The sequence below is a fragment of the Anopheles ziemanni genome, chromosome 3 (genome assembly GCF_943734765.1).
Source record: "Anopheles ziemanni chromosome 3, idAnoZiCoDA_A2_x.2, whole genome shotgun sequence".
Lineage (NCBI taxonomy): Eukaryota > Metazoa > Arthropoda > Insecta > Diptera > Culicidae > Anopheles > Anopheles ziemanni.
This window is the reverse complement of record NC_080706.1, coordinates 50,216,741-50,233,160: the sequence shown is the minus strand read 5'-3', so window position 1 is coordinate 50,233,160 and position 16,420 is coordinate 50,216,741. Positions and strand designations below refer to the sequence as shown.

Here is a 16,420-nt window from a genome sequence, read left to right as displayed (position 1 = left end):
GTTCGGCTTACAGCCACCGCCGAATCGAGCACCATTTGGTACATGCCGGCGATCGTCCTCCTTCCAAAAACATAAATAAGTGTTGCTCGGTTCCAACGATCTTTCTACTTGTCACTGTCTCGACAAGCGATCGTCCACAGCAACCAGTCGATCTAAACCGACGTAAGGACGGAATCGCAGAATGGGATCAAATTTTACCACCCACGCCCTGTGTCGGTGGAAAACAACACCCAGCAGCCGGCACGAGTCTGTTCCATAAATAAAATTATTTCTTTCGTCCCTGCGATGGAAAAAAGTGGGTCGATGTAGAGGAAAGTTTGGAAAAAGAAACGATTGGAGTTCGCTTAACGACCATTAAGATTTAAATATTTGAAAAAGATAATCTTTTTTCTCAATTAGTTACCAGGCCATGCGGCGTACCTTTTAATTGTCGATTCTGCTTTTGATTGACTTAACAGCTTAACGGTGCTTTCGATTAACTTAACAATTTAAATTTCTTCATATATTTCTGTACCGTCTCCTTCGGGTACGGCTTTAGAGCAATGCACGTTGGCAGATTTTCCGGCTGCTCTATCCAAACCTTATGCTTAACATCGTTCTGTCGCAATACCTCGCCCAGGCCAACGAGTTTAGCCGCGTCCGGTGCCTGAATTATGAAAGGGAAGAAAACAAGAGAATATTTCAGAAGCTTTAAACATTTCTTCAACAACCGTTTACCATCCATTCAACGTCTGTGCACACCGACTCGCTTCAATTCAGATATTCCGAAAATAAACTCGGGCTTCTAAGGAATGAATCGCATAGTTTTACGCCTGCGCTCACATTTCTTTGGTTTTGAAAACTTTCTGTGTAGGTGTTGGGAATTTTCTCACCGAATCCCAAAATAGCGCACGCTCATGATCCAATGTAGCCGAATGTTGCTTACACGGCGGTTTTGAAGATTCAGCTAGAATACTTCGTACGATGTTCGATGATTTTTTAACATTGCCCTATTGTTTGGTCCGATAAACTAAATGTAATGCGAAATAATATCTCTGCAATCGAGTGATTTGATGTTCACTACAATATGCAACGATTTGCCACTGGTACATATAAAATCAGATTTAAACTTGTCTAATCGTAACATATGGGAAACCCTAAATTCGTAAATTCTGACCACTTTCTACTATTTTATTTTCCCACGCCTTACCTCAAGCACGACTTTGTGCATATTATCCAAATCCTGGAAATATTCTTGCGTGTCCGGGTCTGATGCATACAAATGGCCTACAGCAGCCACCGCATGGCAACACTGAGCAATAATAGCTCCCTTGGGCCAACTTTTAGCGATTTCTCCATTCACAATAACGTACTGAACTAATTTCGTCGCAGCCATTTCTGTTAACTCCTATTAAAATATGTTTATTTGCCGGCTTTTGCTGGAGTGAACAAGTTTTTTTACTCAGCAAAATAAACAACATCCCACAACAACTTTGTGTCAAAGTGTGTTTACGTTTCATTCGATTGCCACAGTTGATTTTCGCCCGTTCGCTGGTGCGTCAATTATGGAATTGATGTTGATGATGATGATGATAAAGTCACTGAATCGGTAAATAATTTCCTCAAAAACTAGAAAAGATGGGTTAATCTTCGTTTGCACAAAGTTGTTGGTTTTCAAAAGACCTTTCATTAAAGAGGTCTGTTGTTAAAATTGGTCGAGACACTGCAAAGTTATTAACAAATTAGCTATTTCAGCCATTATTATTGCACGTTTTGACCAAGGTTTTTGAAGCTTGTTGATGCCAGTGGATAAATCGATTCCGCAAATCCGAATCCCAATTCATCAAACAGTCGTGAGACCAACCGATGGTTCAATCAATGCCGGTCTGGAAATCGTTTATCCTAATCTGAGTCCCCATCAAATTACATCTGATAACTCGCTTTTTTCGTTATAAACCGTATAAAGCACGTCAGTGATCCGTTCCGCGGATTGAATTAACTTCAAAATAATTCTACGGAATTTCTTATTGCTACTTGCATTCGAACTAAAACAATTCCAATTGCTCATTGATTAGATTATTACTTTGGTGAGTATGTCTAGAATTTGTTCAAATTAAAACAAATTTTCACATTGCAGATAAATGCCTGCCCATTATATTGACATTGTTACGTTTTTTTTTTGCAGATTCTAAGATAAAATGGAGAGACACCTTCGCCATGAAATTAAGAAGCAAATCAACGAGTTACTGAATAAATTAGACGAGGAAACGTTAGTCGAATACGAATCCGCCGGAAAATTTGCCGAACAGCTTCTCTTCCCTGAGGGTATATCAACATTCCGGTGGCCGTTTGGTTTGTACGACATAATTACCATAACATTTTTTCGCTAACACACGGAGAATCAATCGCGATTCATGAAGTAGTGAAAGCTTCCATAAAATGCTAGTAAAAAGCTGCCACCACGTAACTAAGTTCTTTACACAACAAATAAGTCTTTCTTTCCGTTTTTATTGTTTCAGATGATTTAATTGATGAGCTATCTGATGACGATGCGGATGTGCCAGGTAATATAAATTCTGGAAGCAAATTTGTTGATAACATTTAGAAGCTAGCTTAAGCACTTTTGTTAGGACTGAAAAATCTGATTATATCAGCTAATCGTCCAAGCAAGCATGCCCAAGACGATTCATACACCAAGAAAATCACACTCTGGCATGTCATTGTAAAGTACGTTCATTCCGTGAGGATGTAAATTAATGTTTGTTCCCTTACCTTTACGCTACTCTTTCCGTTTACGTTATGTAGAATCAGAAAAATAATGGTATCATTGATAAGTGATAAAATATGGGATTTATTATTCGTCATCAATTCGCATTGAATATCAATATTCAATTTGTTTTACATTGAATAGTAATATTCATCAGGGAAACGAAGTAGAATCGAGCAATTGAGCACATTCACTGTGCTTTGCGATGATATTCTGGGCTGGTGTTCACATAATGCTGCATGTTGAATAGTGTGCTGCTATTTTTGACTAAATACTTGAGAAAGTCTTGCACATGTCCGATTAATGTTTGTATGGATTTTTCGTCAAGGGACGTGAATGCCAGCATTGAGCCAAGCTTCACGAAAAGTCTGAGCAAATGGAACGATCCATAAATTTTAGCCATCGGAACTCCTGGATGCGATTGAATGATTTCTGCATACTGCGGTCGTTCGAACTTGTACAGCAGCTGAGAACCCAACATCACATTGAAATATTCAATGATTCCGTTCCCAATGTCTGTAACAGCCGTTTCCTTCGTGGCCGTATTTACCTTGCTTTGCTTTTTGTACTGCACGTAGTTGTCTACAATCTCTTGGACGGTCACTTTAGCCGGTAGCTCCAGCAGCTTGTTCTGCCGCGAAATGGCGTCCCAATCGTCAACCAACCATGGTTTTAACTCGTCTGGTATTTTAATTTTTACCTCAACCTTCGACATAAACTGATCCTCTGATTCAACATTGGATGAGGTTGTATCACTGCGACCGCGCTTCTTCGTTCTAGAATTGTTGATCTCACTGCTCGGTTCTTCCTTCGATTTTTCCGTCACATCTTTTCCTTCCGATGGTTTTCCATCCTTTCCTCCTGCCGTCGCCGCTACGGAGGAAGAGGAGGTCGATGAAGATGACGAGCTGGAGGACGACGAGGCAGAAACGCTAGGGGCTGTGGTTTTTTGAGCAGATCGGTTCCTGCCCGTGGATGATGCGTTTGCAGCCGCGCTTCCACTAGTGGCAGCAGAGGCAGTAGTCGGTGTCGTTACGGTGCTGGTTACGGCCGGGGCTGTCGCATCCTTTTCCTTTGCCACTTCCTTTGAAGGCGTCGATGCCCGGGAATCATTGTCTTTACTCTGGCTGCTGCCGGTTCCTTGAGCGTCCGTCTTTTTAGCCTTTGTGTTGCTTTTCTTGTTTTTGACCAGTGGCGAATGTAGCTTCGTGACCTCGCGCTGCCGCTGACAGTTGGCTTCGTTATACTTCAGCACACGATTCTCGGGAACCCACTCGTCCCAGCTGTGGAATAAATGTGTATGCCTAAGTATGTCTGCTGAACAGCTAACCCCTATCGTCGATCGCTTACTTTTTGTTCCAGCCGGCATAGTGGATAAAGTATTTCACTTGTTTATCCTTCATGATGGCACTCTTTAGCATCTTTGCTTCGTACAGAAGTGGACCGTGGAAGCAAAGAACTTTTTCACCTGTAGCAGAAAAATGCAGGATTTGAAATTAATTGTAAACGATCGCACACATCGATTGCCTTACCCTCGGTGAATTTTAACTTTGGAGGCATTTTCTCGTCACCGTTGTTCGCTGTTTTATCCAGTTGTGAAATTTTTACTTAATGTTTACACACGAAAATGAAAATGTTTGCGAACGCTTCGCGGAACGACGAAATATGATGCTTTACCGAACGTAATAGTGTTGTGTATGTTTTGGGGATTCGGATACGAAGATCGATTCCTCGAAGAATGCTCAAAAAGATTGGATCCCATTGCGAAGGATTCGGATCAGATTTGATTCGCTTGGGATTTGAATTAGATTTGATTTATTTGAGACTCGCTTTGATTCGTTTCTGAATTAATGTGATTCAGAATTTGATGAGACTCGATTCAGACACGAGCTGAGTTTAATGAGTCAAAAGTCGATGTTGAGTCATTGTTGTCAATGTCACAACTTGAAATAATTACTGAAATAGCTAATTTGTTAATCAGCTTCTGCGCGGACTTCGATCGAATTAATTGATACCTCGTGCCCGTCTGTCTTCTATGTAATCAACGCCTTCTATAATCCAACTCGGTTGATATAAATGTAACTTCCCGTGTCTGTACACAGCAATCTGGATTGGTGGAGTCGTGCATGGAAAGTCCGGGGGATATGCATCATTCGGAAGATTTGTTTTTGCGTTTTGTTGTCTATCGTAATGTAATGTTTCCATGTTCATGCCCTGGTCTCTATCTGGTGGTATTCGATACTATGGATTATTATGTAAAGTTCTTTGAATTTGCGTCATGTGTAAACCCGGCCGGCAAAATTATCATGCTTTCTCGTTCTGTCTAATTGACAATTGATACCAACAGAACGAGAAAGCATGATGATTTTGCCCGCTGGGAACCTTATATCATGCCAAAGGTTCGATTCCACAGAACGATTTGATCGAAATATTCGAGTCCCTGCAGGGATTTGGTTTTCCCATCACTAGAACGTAAGACGTTTCGAAAATAAGCTTCATCTTCGAAAATCGCTATCAGACGTTTAGATTCGACGAGATTTATATAAACTTATTTTCATGTTGAATACATTACATAAAGTATCTTGCAATCGATAAAATTAAATTTTTACCTATTTTTCAAGTCATTATTTATTTCAAAAGTCGCATAGATCGAATATAATTGAATGGTCAACAACACAACCCTGCGTTTTCGAAAAAGTGAAAAAGCTCCATTCTTGCCTAAATGACAGATGTTTGGGATTGTTTATGAAAAGCAGCATCTTTTACGCAGCGTTCAAGAATTTGCAATTACAGAGGAAAACTTGTGTTATTACTTGTGTCACATTTATAACAATTTGTTCGCCGTACATTCCTATAGTATTATCCAATGTCGTTCACAAGAAAAATAGCTCAAACTGGACATTTATACAGAATGCGTGACAAACTAGAAAAGCGTTTAGCAGGGCAGGATGCTGTTGACAACAGCCAGCCGGGTCCGAGCAAAACTGCATTTCAGGCGCAAAGTATGATGCATTGGATACAAATTGTTATTGTTGTTAGTTAACTATCGGTTAATTTTATGGTTTCCAGAACATCGAACTTCTCTCCCCGCTTGCAATGCTGACCCGTTGGGGGATCCTGACGAATCGTTTGATGAGGACATAAAAATAGCTATGGAAGCCATCGAGATGGAAGAATTCAAGGAAGAAGAATGCGAGTTTGGCGAATACGTCGTGTTAGAATCGAATGGAAACACAGGTAGCAGAAGATGAGCTGGGGCAGTTTGCAACCTCTTATTTATGATCATCATTTTCATTTCAGATCCATTACACCCACCAAAAAAAGCACGTTTTAATGACGAAGCGGTCCCTAGCACATCTTCGACCGCGAAGCAACCCATAGTTATCGCACGCAATATATTGCCATCCACACAAACAACGGGCAAAGTTGTTAACACAGTGGTGGTACGTAATCCTCCAATTGCAACGAACGCTGCCAAGCCACAAGTTGTTAATGTGGTACCGAAATCGTCCACCCAAGGAAACACACAAACAGCTACTTCCTCTGGTTCATTGGCGAAACCATCCCTACAAGTCAGAGTAGTCCCAACGGAACGGCTCCGTATGGCCCCGAGTACCTCAAACAGTGCTACTACAACAAAGGGTAACACGGTTACTGTACAAGTGAAACCCACCGGAATTCAGTCGGACAAACCGATCATAGTAAAGTACGCACCAGTTGGATCCGGCACCGGCGGCAGTACGGTTATCCAGGTGAAACAGCTCGCCAACAACATGCAACCAATACCGGTAAAACATTTGGGACCAAATCAAACGCCTATCAGAGTTGTCCCATTGAATATGCTTAACGAAGCACAAATAATTCAAACCCCGGGACCAACTGTTCAGGTTACCAAAATCGGTACTATGCCACCGGCAGCAGCTAGTGTTGTCCAACCGACAAATGTTGCCGTATTAAACCATCAGAAGCCAAATCTGGTAACGTATTCGCGTACTCCAAGTACCATTCAACCAAAGCCGATGAATTCTTTCGAAGATGCTCATTCTGCGCCTATTCCCGATCCACTGGCTACAGAGCTAGCCCGTTCTGCACCTACCCCAGATCCGCTAGCTACAGAGATGGCGCGTTCTGCTCCTACACCGGATCCACTAGCTATGAAACCTGGCGTTGTCCAGATCAACAATTCCATGCTGTCCGATGCAGATCGTTCTGCGCCAACACCGGATCCGCTTGCCGTGGGTCCTACCTACACTGCAGTAGGTGTGTTGGATATGGGCAATAATCCGCCTATGATACCGGTGGTGAATTCCCTTGGAACGCTTTCTGCGAAGCCTAACATTGTGCTACAGACCAGTACTACTGGTGCAATGGCTCCTTGGCTACCTGTGGTACCGGCAGATCCACTTGCAACGGCTGTTGAGCAAGCGTCCGTTGCCAAGCTGTTGAATACCAGCACCATAACGGTGACAAGGATTGTCGCTGCTCAGCAGCCGAACGCGACCAGCAACAACACAAATGTAGTTGGGACACAGAATACCCAACCGGAAATGGAAGGGGATCCGCTGGCCACATATTCGGGTGCACCGAGTACTGCTCGTTCGTATAGCACAACTCCGATCGTGGCTAAAACTGTCCCTGTTCAACCACAAAGTACGGCTAAAGCTGGTACCTCGGCTTCTCCCTCTGTGCCAGGCGTAGTTCTGCTGAAGAACGCTAATCTCACGGTAACAAAAATTGCCCAACAAAATGGAACACCAGGTACATCTGGGAAACCAGTTCCACCGAAAGTGAATCAGCCAACGGTACGGGTGGTTCGACAGGCGCCAGCCGCTAAAACTCCGGCGATGAATAATCGACCTAGGAAAAATTGCGACTGTAGAGTGGAAATCGCAAAACGTCTGAGGTTGTTGGACCAACGAACTAGACAGATGGAATCGTACATGAATGATCTGATCGATCTCATTCAACCGCAAAATGAGTTCGATCTCGAGCCCATAAAGACCCTCGACGAACTAGAACGGTTCAACTACGATTTGGGCTCAAGTCCACAGCATTTGCATAAGGTGAAAAGCTGGCTCGATACGAGAATTAACGGAAACGACTCCCACTGGAGGATGCTCGATGCAGTGAATTTAATTTTCGACAGTGAGTTTTTGCTGCAATGTTCATGGAAGTACACATCAAAAATACCGTTAAACAGCTACACCTACGTCGTTGAGTTGTTTAAACACGCAGGTTCCACGCCTTATAATAAAGTGACCATGATATGTGTTGGTAACTTTCTGATGGGCCATATAAAGAATCTTCACAAGAAAAAGGTTAATGCTGAAAAAAAGAAAAACGAAAGTCCTGCGGCCAGTAAAGAAAGTCCTGCGGCCAGCAAAGAAGGTCCTGCGGTCAGTAAAAAAGGTCCCACGTCCAATAATGAAGGTGCATCTAGCAAGGAAGGTGCAACTAATCAAGAAGATTCAACCAATCAAGAGGTTGTAACTAAACAAGCAGATGCAACTAACCAAGATCATGCAAATGATCAAAGCGAAGCCATTAGTCAAGCCAATGCAGCGAATCCGGAGGATCAAGCCGACGAATCCAATGCAACGCAAATGTATGTTGAACAAGAAATTGATGATCACGAAAATGTTGAATATCTAGACGAAGATGATGCGGGCTTCAATCTAGAAAGCACGGACTATCTAAACGACGATACATTGTCGTCAGAGTTTTGAAATGTTAGATTATGGTGGTAATAAATCCATCTTTAATATTAGTTGTAAACATTCAGGGGTTTATGCACATGCCAACGGATTAACAAAAGTGAATAAAACAGTGCATAGCATGATAAAAATTTTCCAGGATAAAAATAAAAGGAATCTTCGAACGATCCACATTTCGTGCAAGCTCCGATTCGCAAGCTTCTTTTTGGGATACAGCCCTGCTTTGAACAAATACGTGATGTTCGAATATGTTTTCCCGAATCGACACTCGTTTGTCAGCGTCAATTTGAAATAAACGATAATTGCTTATCTTAGCTCCCCTCACTAACCTTGGTTGCACCAAATTTATTTACGAAACGTGAAAGCGAAGCTTTGCATTATGCTTTAGCACTATAATAGTGTTGGGAAAATCGATTACCGGTTGGGACTCAATCTTTCGATTCAAATCCATTTGGAGATTCGGATCTCCGAGTCCAAATCCCAATCCGTCATATCATACATGCTCATCTAACTAACTCATTGAATGATTTACGTAACCAGAGTTCCAGACTGCACCGTCGCGTAACGCGACTTCGCCTGACATGCGCAGAACTCCATGCAAAAAAAAACTAGCGCGATTCGCGCGACATCGCGCAAGGTTTTTTTTATATGGAGTTCAGCACCTGTCAGGCGACGTCGCGCTGTAGTGTGGACCCCGAGTAAGAATGTAAGCATATTTGTCATTTTTCTTCTAATTACAGGTGAACGTCGATTATCCGGGGGTGTCGGGACCGGGAGGTCCCCGGATAATCGAATTCCACGGATAATCGAACATATACTAAAATACGTTTATAATACCTGGTTTGAGTCTTGGCTAGTTCACTTTTGACCAGTTCCAGTTAGTTGGTTACACATAAAACATGTTTGAATTATTGTTTTATGGTAATTTTGAATGCTAATTTCGATCAGACAAATTTTATTTGACACTTTTCCTAAAAAAATGTTGCGAACCAACCTGATATTCATGGAAACAATTCAACCCGGTTGTGCAGTTGTCAGTTGCCAGACACCCGGATAATCCGCCCCCCCGGTTAATCCGGCCCCGGATAATCGACGTCCGACTGTATATTCAAACAACACAAACACTCCAGCACTTTTTGAGAAAAAATCGGAATAAGGTATTTATTTTGTTTCAAGATCAAATATGACAGCTTTATCATTCAAATTCAATCCGTCGTGGGTCATTGAAACAGTGACACGCTTTCTAGACTGCACCGTCGCGTAACGCGACGTCACCTGACAGGAGCTGAACTCCATGCAAAAAAAAACCTAGCGCGATTTGCGCGACATCGCGCAAGGTTTTTTGTATGGAGTTCAGTGCCTGTCAGGCGACGTCGCGCTGTAGTGTGGACCCCGTGTGAAGCAAGTCCTTTTGATGTTTTTTTCGCACCCCTTGGGCTATGATGGCTAATGTAATGTATTTGAAGCAAGATTGCAGCGACAGGTAAGGAAACTAGTACTTGGGCTCCATTTTGAAGGATATTACAATACATCTAACGTATTTGAGACATTCAACTGCTTAGGCCAATGAGGCATGACCCCAAAAGAGCTGTGTTATTCACAGGTTCGGGTTTGAATGACCCGCCACTAGCTCACCCTTTTCGCCGCTCGTTTTTGGCGAATTCTCTCCCAAAATCCGGGCGAAATATGCTCTTTTCCGGATGTGATCGCGTCGTAAGCAGTAGAAAAACTAGAAAAGATGGTCAAAATATAATATGCTACTTGAAACAAAATTACGCGTCTTGAAAAGACCTTTCGTTTGAGGAGTCATTTGTAAAAATCGGTGTAGGAACTAAAAAGTTATGCGAGGATTGGCTTTTGTAACCTAAATTGAATATCAACCTGATTAACCTTTTCGCCCCCTCGGGCGAACACGTTCCCACCTGTGGTTTTTTATCAAAAACAAGAAACTACGCTAAAATCTACCTTCAACGCAGTTGCGCGTCTTGAAAAGACCTTTCATTTGAGGGGTCAATCGTGAAAATCGGTTGAAAGAATCAATAGTTATTAACAAATTGGCAAATGTTTGCGTTTCAGTAATCGAGGTTTATCAACCTTGTTCCCGGTAGAGTGCTGTCTCTTTTTCACACAATTTGTTTTCTCAAAAACTAGAAAAGACAGAAAGATTTTTTGTATCACAAGTTGTGTGTCCTGAAAAGACTTTTCATTTGAGGGATCACATGTACCAATCTTACTTAACAAGCTTCGAAAACCGAAGCTTCGCGTTAAGCTTTAAGCCACCTTGGCTTGTTTTCGAAACGTCGCGACACGATGCGCCGCCATATTGTTTTGCTACAAACTGGGAAACTTTTGTGCGAGTTCTCGAAACAAAGCACAATTTCGCGTCGGTGAGGTGTCGAGGCAGCAGGAAAAAACCGTTTAAAAGAACGCTAAGTGGTTGTAGTTTACAGAACTATCAAAATTTTGTTTCAAACATCGTAACTGTTCGAAAGAGAAGCCGTGCATTCCGCGCCCGACTTCTCGCGACTGCGTTCAATCCGTGGCAATTGTAAGTGCATAAAATAGGATGTTTTCGATGGTGCACATGAAGACAGTGAATAGCAACTCGTTTATCAATCGCTTGAGAGATAGGCATCATGTCGCGTTTAATGTTAATTGCTTGTTGTAAGCCAAAGTGCCATATTCAAGGAACAACATGAAACAATCGTTCAGAGTCATTTGCTTACTTGTTCGTCATCAAACCCAAGCCACAGATGCTGTGACAGCAGCTGAACAGTTTTCACCGTTATGAGGCACTCCAAACGTAAACAAACACAAATCAGTGCGGATATCATGGATTTCATTTTTTCTGACGCTTAAAATCATTTAGAAAGTTATCTGACGGAAACGATGCACTCGGCACCCCCAGAAGCAGAGTTCGCCTCAGTCATTTATGCTAGTTTTCTTCTTGTAGGTATCGCTGATGTCATAGAATACACCAACCCACAGTACAAATGAGCAAGATGACGAGATACGCGGAGGCCAAATCGGTGAAGGTGGACAACTGGGGTGTTTTCTTTCTGCAGAAGCTGCAGAACTTTTTCAACAAAACGGACCACTGCGATCTGACGCTCCAGTTCAATGACAACTCCCAGCTAAAGGTGCACCGGCTGGTGTTGTCCGCGTGCACCGACTACTTTAACCATTTGGAGAACGTGTGCGAGATGTACGACGACGTGTTGATCATGCCGATGGATCTGCAGGCGGACGTGATTGTACCGATCGTTAACTTTATGTACACCGGTACGCTCGAGTTCCAGTACAACATGTACGATCGATTGCTGAAGACGGCCACGGATATGAACATGACCGTGCTGCTGAAGCTGCTCGAGGCCCACCGGCAAACGTCACGGATTGCGAAGCAACCGGTGCTGCTGAACAAACAGGCACCACGGCCCGTCGGCCGGTCGATGCCGGTGAACATGTTTCCCTCCGCAGCCCAGCGGAATCAAGCTCAGGCTAACCGGGGCCGACCACGACAGCAGGTAATGCGTCAACCGACGGTATCACATCCGACGAACAGAAGTATTAACATGTCACATCCGTCTTCGATTGTTTCAAAGTATTCCCACACGAAGGACGTAAAGCCAGGGCCATCGCGTTTCGACGACACGGACCTAACGGAAGGGTTCGAGGGGTCGTTCGATACGATTTCGTACGAAAGCAAACCGCTGCTAACGGCGGACCAGGTGAAAAAGGAGGAGGAAGCGTCCCCCTTCGAAAAACTTCGCAAAGGCTACACCAATGTTAACGTGGTGAAGCGTACGTCGAGCGGTTCCGTCACTTCGCCACCCGCCAAGAAACCCAACTTGGATGAGGTGAAGGAGTTTACCGAAGCGGCCCGTTTGCGCAGTCAGCTGACGACCGATGACGATGATTCGCCCGACTACGTCGATGACGATACGCACTTCAACGACGATGACGATGAAGATTATCAGCCTCCAGCCTCGTTGAGGGCGGCTTTAGCCAAGGCCGCCAATCAACAGGCCGGCGGCGGTAAGCAGATCGTGATCAAGCAGGAAGTTAAATCGCCCGGCAACACCATGAAGCAGATCACCGTCAACGACAGTACGGGCAATGTGGATCACGCAAAAATCATCTCGGAAGTACTCAAAAAGTATCCGCATCTGGTAAAGAAGAACAAAAACATCAAGCTAAAGATCATGCAGAAAGGGGTGCCTGCGGCCACGACCTCCATTAGCCAGGCTGTCGGTGGAAGTACCAGTAGCGCCAGCACCAAGGGTGGCGCCCCGACCAAGATGGAAATACGAACTGCGACGCCTCTAAAGCAGGACATGTCGATGGTGCGCAAAGCGTCGGCCAACATACGCAGCGAGCAGGCAAAACCCGCGGCCACGGGAAGCGGAAGTTCGGTGGCGGGCGCAAAACCGGGTGCACCGAAAACGATCGACGCAAAGACGATGCACGCGCTGATTGCGAAGGGCGCTGAAAACATGACCGGTCCGTGGCTCTGCCTTCGCTGTGGTATCAACGGGCGCCCAATAAGCATCCCCAACTACAAGGCCTTCCGCAACCACCTGATCGTGAAGCACAAGGAGCGCATCGATCCGCGCATCTGCGAGCACTGCGGTTTTAAGGCGGAACATCGCAATCCGAACCTGCTGTACCACTGGTACACCGAGCACAAGATCAAGTCGGCATTGAAGTTCCCCGAGTGCGACGAGTGCGACTACGTGGCGATGAACGCGTCGGCTCTTCAGAAGCACGAGGAAGAGCATCACACCAGCGGGGAAATGCAACACTGCATCTACTGCAACAAGGTGTTCGCGAAGGAGATGGAACTGTACTACCACATGAAGGAACAGCACAAGCAGCGCGCTCTAACGGACGGTGTACTCGACTTTACCGACGACGACGAGTATCAGGAGGAGCAGCAGCAGGAGGTGCTAGGGTTCTCGCCGGGATCGAAGGTGTCCGCCGCTGATGCGAAAATCAAAATACTCTCCAACATAACGCTGCCGCCGGCGAAGGGTATCTCGCTGGAACCATCGTCCGAGGCGGAAGCGCTAAGCAACGTCGCCACCGGAATAGCCACCAGTTTGGGGCTGGTCGGGGACAACGGTGTAGTGTTGGACGATGCGAACTACCAGAACCAATTCATCGAGGCGGAGTTGGCCAGTGTGCATGGGGAGAGCGCCGTGACACTCGCCGGCAGCAGCAGCACGGTCGGGGGAGAAAACATCATCACAAAACTGGTCACCGAAGATGGCACCGAGCTGCAGCTGACGCAGTCGCAAAAGGATGAGATTATTTCGCAGCTACAAAATCCAAGCGGTATGTCCAGTAGAGCACGTCGTCCATGTATTCCTCGTAGCAATTAGTTGGTAGAAGGTTTAATTGAACTTATTTATTTGCGCAACTCTCCTGTTGGCGAGAGTGCCTTTAAAAGCATTTAAGAACAAAATCCAGGGCCAACTAAACGGAATATGTTTAGTTTACTCTTGGAAAACATAACGCAGCAGTTTGATGCAAATTGATTTTGCACATGTTTTCGATTGAAATGGTACGTTTTCAGCGAAAAGGCACCAAACTTGGAGTATTTTTGAAGGACAACGATGATGAATTTGATTGAGGCGCATGATTATTTTTTTTTTACCTGACCATTTTCATTTCTTCGTATGGATATATTGTCCATATTGTTCAATCCTTTATGAATTGCATGTAAGCTGAGCTCGATCATCTCGATCGAACTCCCGATTTTTTTGAGGTTTTGTTTTTTTTATTTATAATAAAATTTCATTGCAATTATTCTTCTGTCGCAGCTTATCGAATTTACCGGTACAAAGCAGACCAAACAGGAGAACCAAAAATAAATGGGATTTGTCAACTGTTTTCTTGCTGTTGCATTAGCACCAACATTTGTGGAGATAAATACAAACTTCTCGATTGTTACGCCATTCTAGCTGAAGGTTAAGGAATAGCAGATTCTTTGGATTTTTGAGCAAATGTCGTATGGTAAACGCACAGCTGACTAAGGTTAGAACTTGTTGTTAGATACCAAAAGTAAGTAAAAACCAACAATTTTCCGTGGTGTGTTACCGAATTTCAACATTGTTGAACTGTCATGTTGAGCACCATGATGATGAATGATGAAGCTACGTGATCATTTACTCCCAAATGTGTGTATGATTTTAAATTAAATGAAGGTCAGCCATTTTGAATGAATTCAGTCATTAATTCAATTAAAACCGTAACCCCGACATAATTTTTTTGTAAGCGGCTATTGATGTGCTGTTCAGATTATGTTATCTTATATTTTCTCCGATCGTCTCTTCTATAGCGAACAATGTAGTTATGGTGCTGAACGAGGATAACTTTGCCGACGGATCAACCCTCCAGCTTGGTGAAGGAGTTCAGATCGTAAATACTGCTTCCACCGACAACCAGAACCTCATGCTAATGTACAGCCAGGAGAGCGCTTCGGAGAATAACGACAGCCAAAAGTCGGAAACGAAAGCCGACGTGACGATGGCGTCGGAGGACGATAATTCGCAGGTATCGATGACATTGTCAGAGGACAGGCCGGGAACGGCCGATGGCAAGCGATCGATGGACGGTGATACACCGATGGAGGAAGGTGACGAAAGCCAGGAATCACGCAAAACGGACGCCACCGATAAGGACGAGCATCGACAGGAGCAACAGGAGCAGCAGCAGCACGGTGAGGAACAGGAGGACGACGATGCGGACATGTCGGCTGAATTGACTTCGGAAACGAACGAGAATTCCCTGCAACAGGCCGCCAAAGATGCTGGCATTGAGGAGGACGATTCCAAGTCGACCGATGGAAAAAATGCCGACGAACAATCGGAGGAACGGCAAAAGTCAGACAAGCTGAAACTTATATCCGAGCTGGAGGGGGACTGGTCTGAGGACACGGCCGAGGAGCAGGCCACACCACCGGCTAAGGTGGTCGCCGGCGCTGAAACCACCGGCGAGTCTGGTAAAAAGGTTGACGGAGACAGTAGAAAGTCAGCCGCTGCCGTTGTCGCTGCATCGAAGAAATCACCGGAACATGCAAACAAAAAGAAGGAATCCCCGAACGCGGAAGGAAAAGACATTGACAAGTTGCTGGACGATTGGAACAATGAGGTAAAACTGGGAGATTCGGATTCGGCCGACGAGGGAGATTTGGAGAAAAAGATGGAAAAGGTAATTGGAACTCCACCGGCGGATTCCGCGCTCGATAAGAGTAGCGGTAGCCTGAATGAATCCGCCTTGAAGAAGGAGAAAAATAACGAACAAAAGGAGGTAAAAGCTGCCGTCGAGTCTAAAGATAAGGCAGAGGACAAGAACGCATCCGCCGGTAAGAAGCTGGAAACGGAAAAGCCTGCGAAAGTTGTAGATGGTGGAAGTAGTTCGCAGAAGACGAAGAAAAATGGAACAACTACTACCAGCGATGCCCCAGTTAAAATGCCATCTAGTGATCCCGAAGACGACGCCGCCGTGGCAGATGATCCCGAGGATGAGGACGATGACGATGAGAAAGATAAAACCTCCTCCAAGTCAAAAGAAGTAAGTTCACTTATCGGTGAATGGGACGAAGATGATGATCTATAACATGGGTCTAATCATCCCCAAGAAAAGTAGAAAAAGTGCGGAATGCAGTGCATAATGGTTCAGTCTATTGTGTTTAATGGCACCGCGTCGAGAGGATTCGTATGTTAGTTTAAGGCTCTACAGTATCGCAACCGCGGTTTTCTTCACAGTAATCTAATGCTGACTTTAAATTCATACATTTTTAATATTTTGCTTTTCTTAACTACTCAAACAAAATCCACTGATGTTATTGTGAAAAGATAAGCAGCCTGTTTAAGGTAAAAGAAAGTCTTGTTTTTTTTTAATAGATTTTAAGCAGTACTTTATTTTTATATGGTTTTACTTGGTGTCCCTAGTTAGC

At 44.3% G+C, this 16,420-nt stretch overlaps 3 protein-coding genes across 4 annotated transcripts; 1 reads left to right on the top strand and 2 right to left on the bottom strand.

The window, feature by feature from the left end:
- Nucleotides 1-404: 404 nt before the first annotated feature.
- Nucleotides 405-1,419, bottom strand: LOC131288039 (putative peptidyl-tRNA hydrolase PTRHD1). The gene is made up of 2 exons (XM_058317136.1): nt 1,190-1,419; nt 405-646 (listed from the first exon to the last, which is right to left on the bottom strand). The coding sequence occupies exons 1-2, from the start codon at nt 1,373-1,375 to the stop codon at nt 476-478; spliced, it is 357 nt and encodes a 118-aa protein (XP_058173119.1). The 5' UTR covers nt 1,376-1,419; the 3' UTR covers nt 405-475.
- Nucleotides 1,420-2,906: 1,487 nt separating this feature from the next.
- Nucleotides 2,907-4,306, bottom strand: LOC131287047 (mortality factor 4-like protein 1). Its single transcript, XM_058316062.1, has 3 exons — nt 4,279-4,306; nt 4,097-4,214; nt 2,907-4,029 (listed from the first exon to the last, which is right to left on the bottom strand). The coding sequence occupies exons 1-3, from the start codon at nt 4,304-4,306 to the stop codon at nt 2,937-2,939; spliced, it is 1,239 nt and encodes a 412-aa protein (XP_058172045.1). The 3' UTR covers nt 2,907-2,936.
- A 6,488-nt stretch (nt 4,307-10,794) lies between these two features.
- LOC131289347 (centrosome-associated zinc finger protein CP190) lies at nt 10,795-16,102 on the top strand. Of its 2 annotated transcripts, XM_058318583.1 has the most exons (4): nt 10,795-11,008; nt 11,414-11,984; nt 12,063-13,794; nt 14,801-16,102. In XM_058318583.1, the coding sequence occupies exons 2-4, from the start codon at nt 11,454-11,456 to the stop codon at nt 16,078-16,080; spliced, it is 3,543 nt and encodes a 1,180-aa protein (XP_058174566.1). In that variant the 5' UTR covers nt 10,795-11,008; nt 11,414-11,453; the 3' UTR covers nt 16,081-16,102. The 2 variants fall into 2 exon arrangements, with proteins under 2 accessions (XP_058174566.1, XP_058174565.1); XM_058318582.1 differs by having other exon boundaries at nt 11,414-13,794.
- The last annotated feature ends 318 nt before the right edge of the window (nt 16,103-16,420 follow it).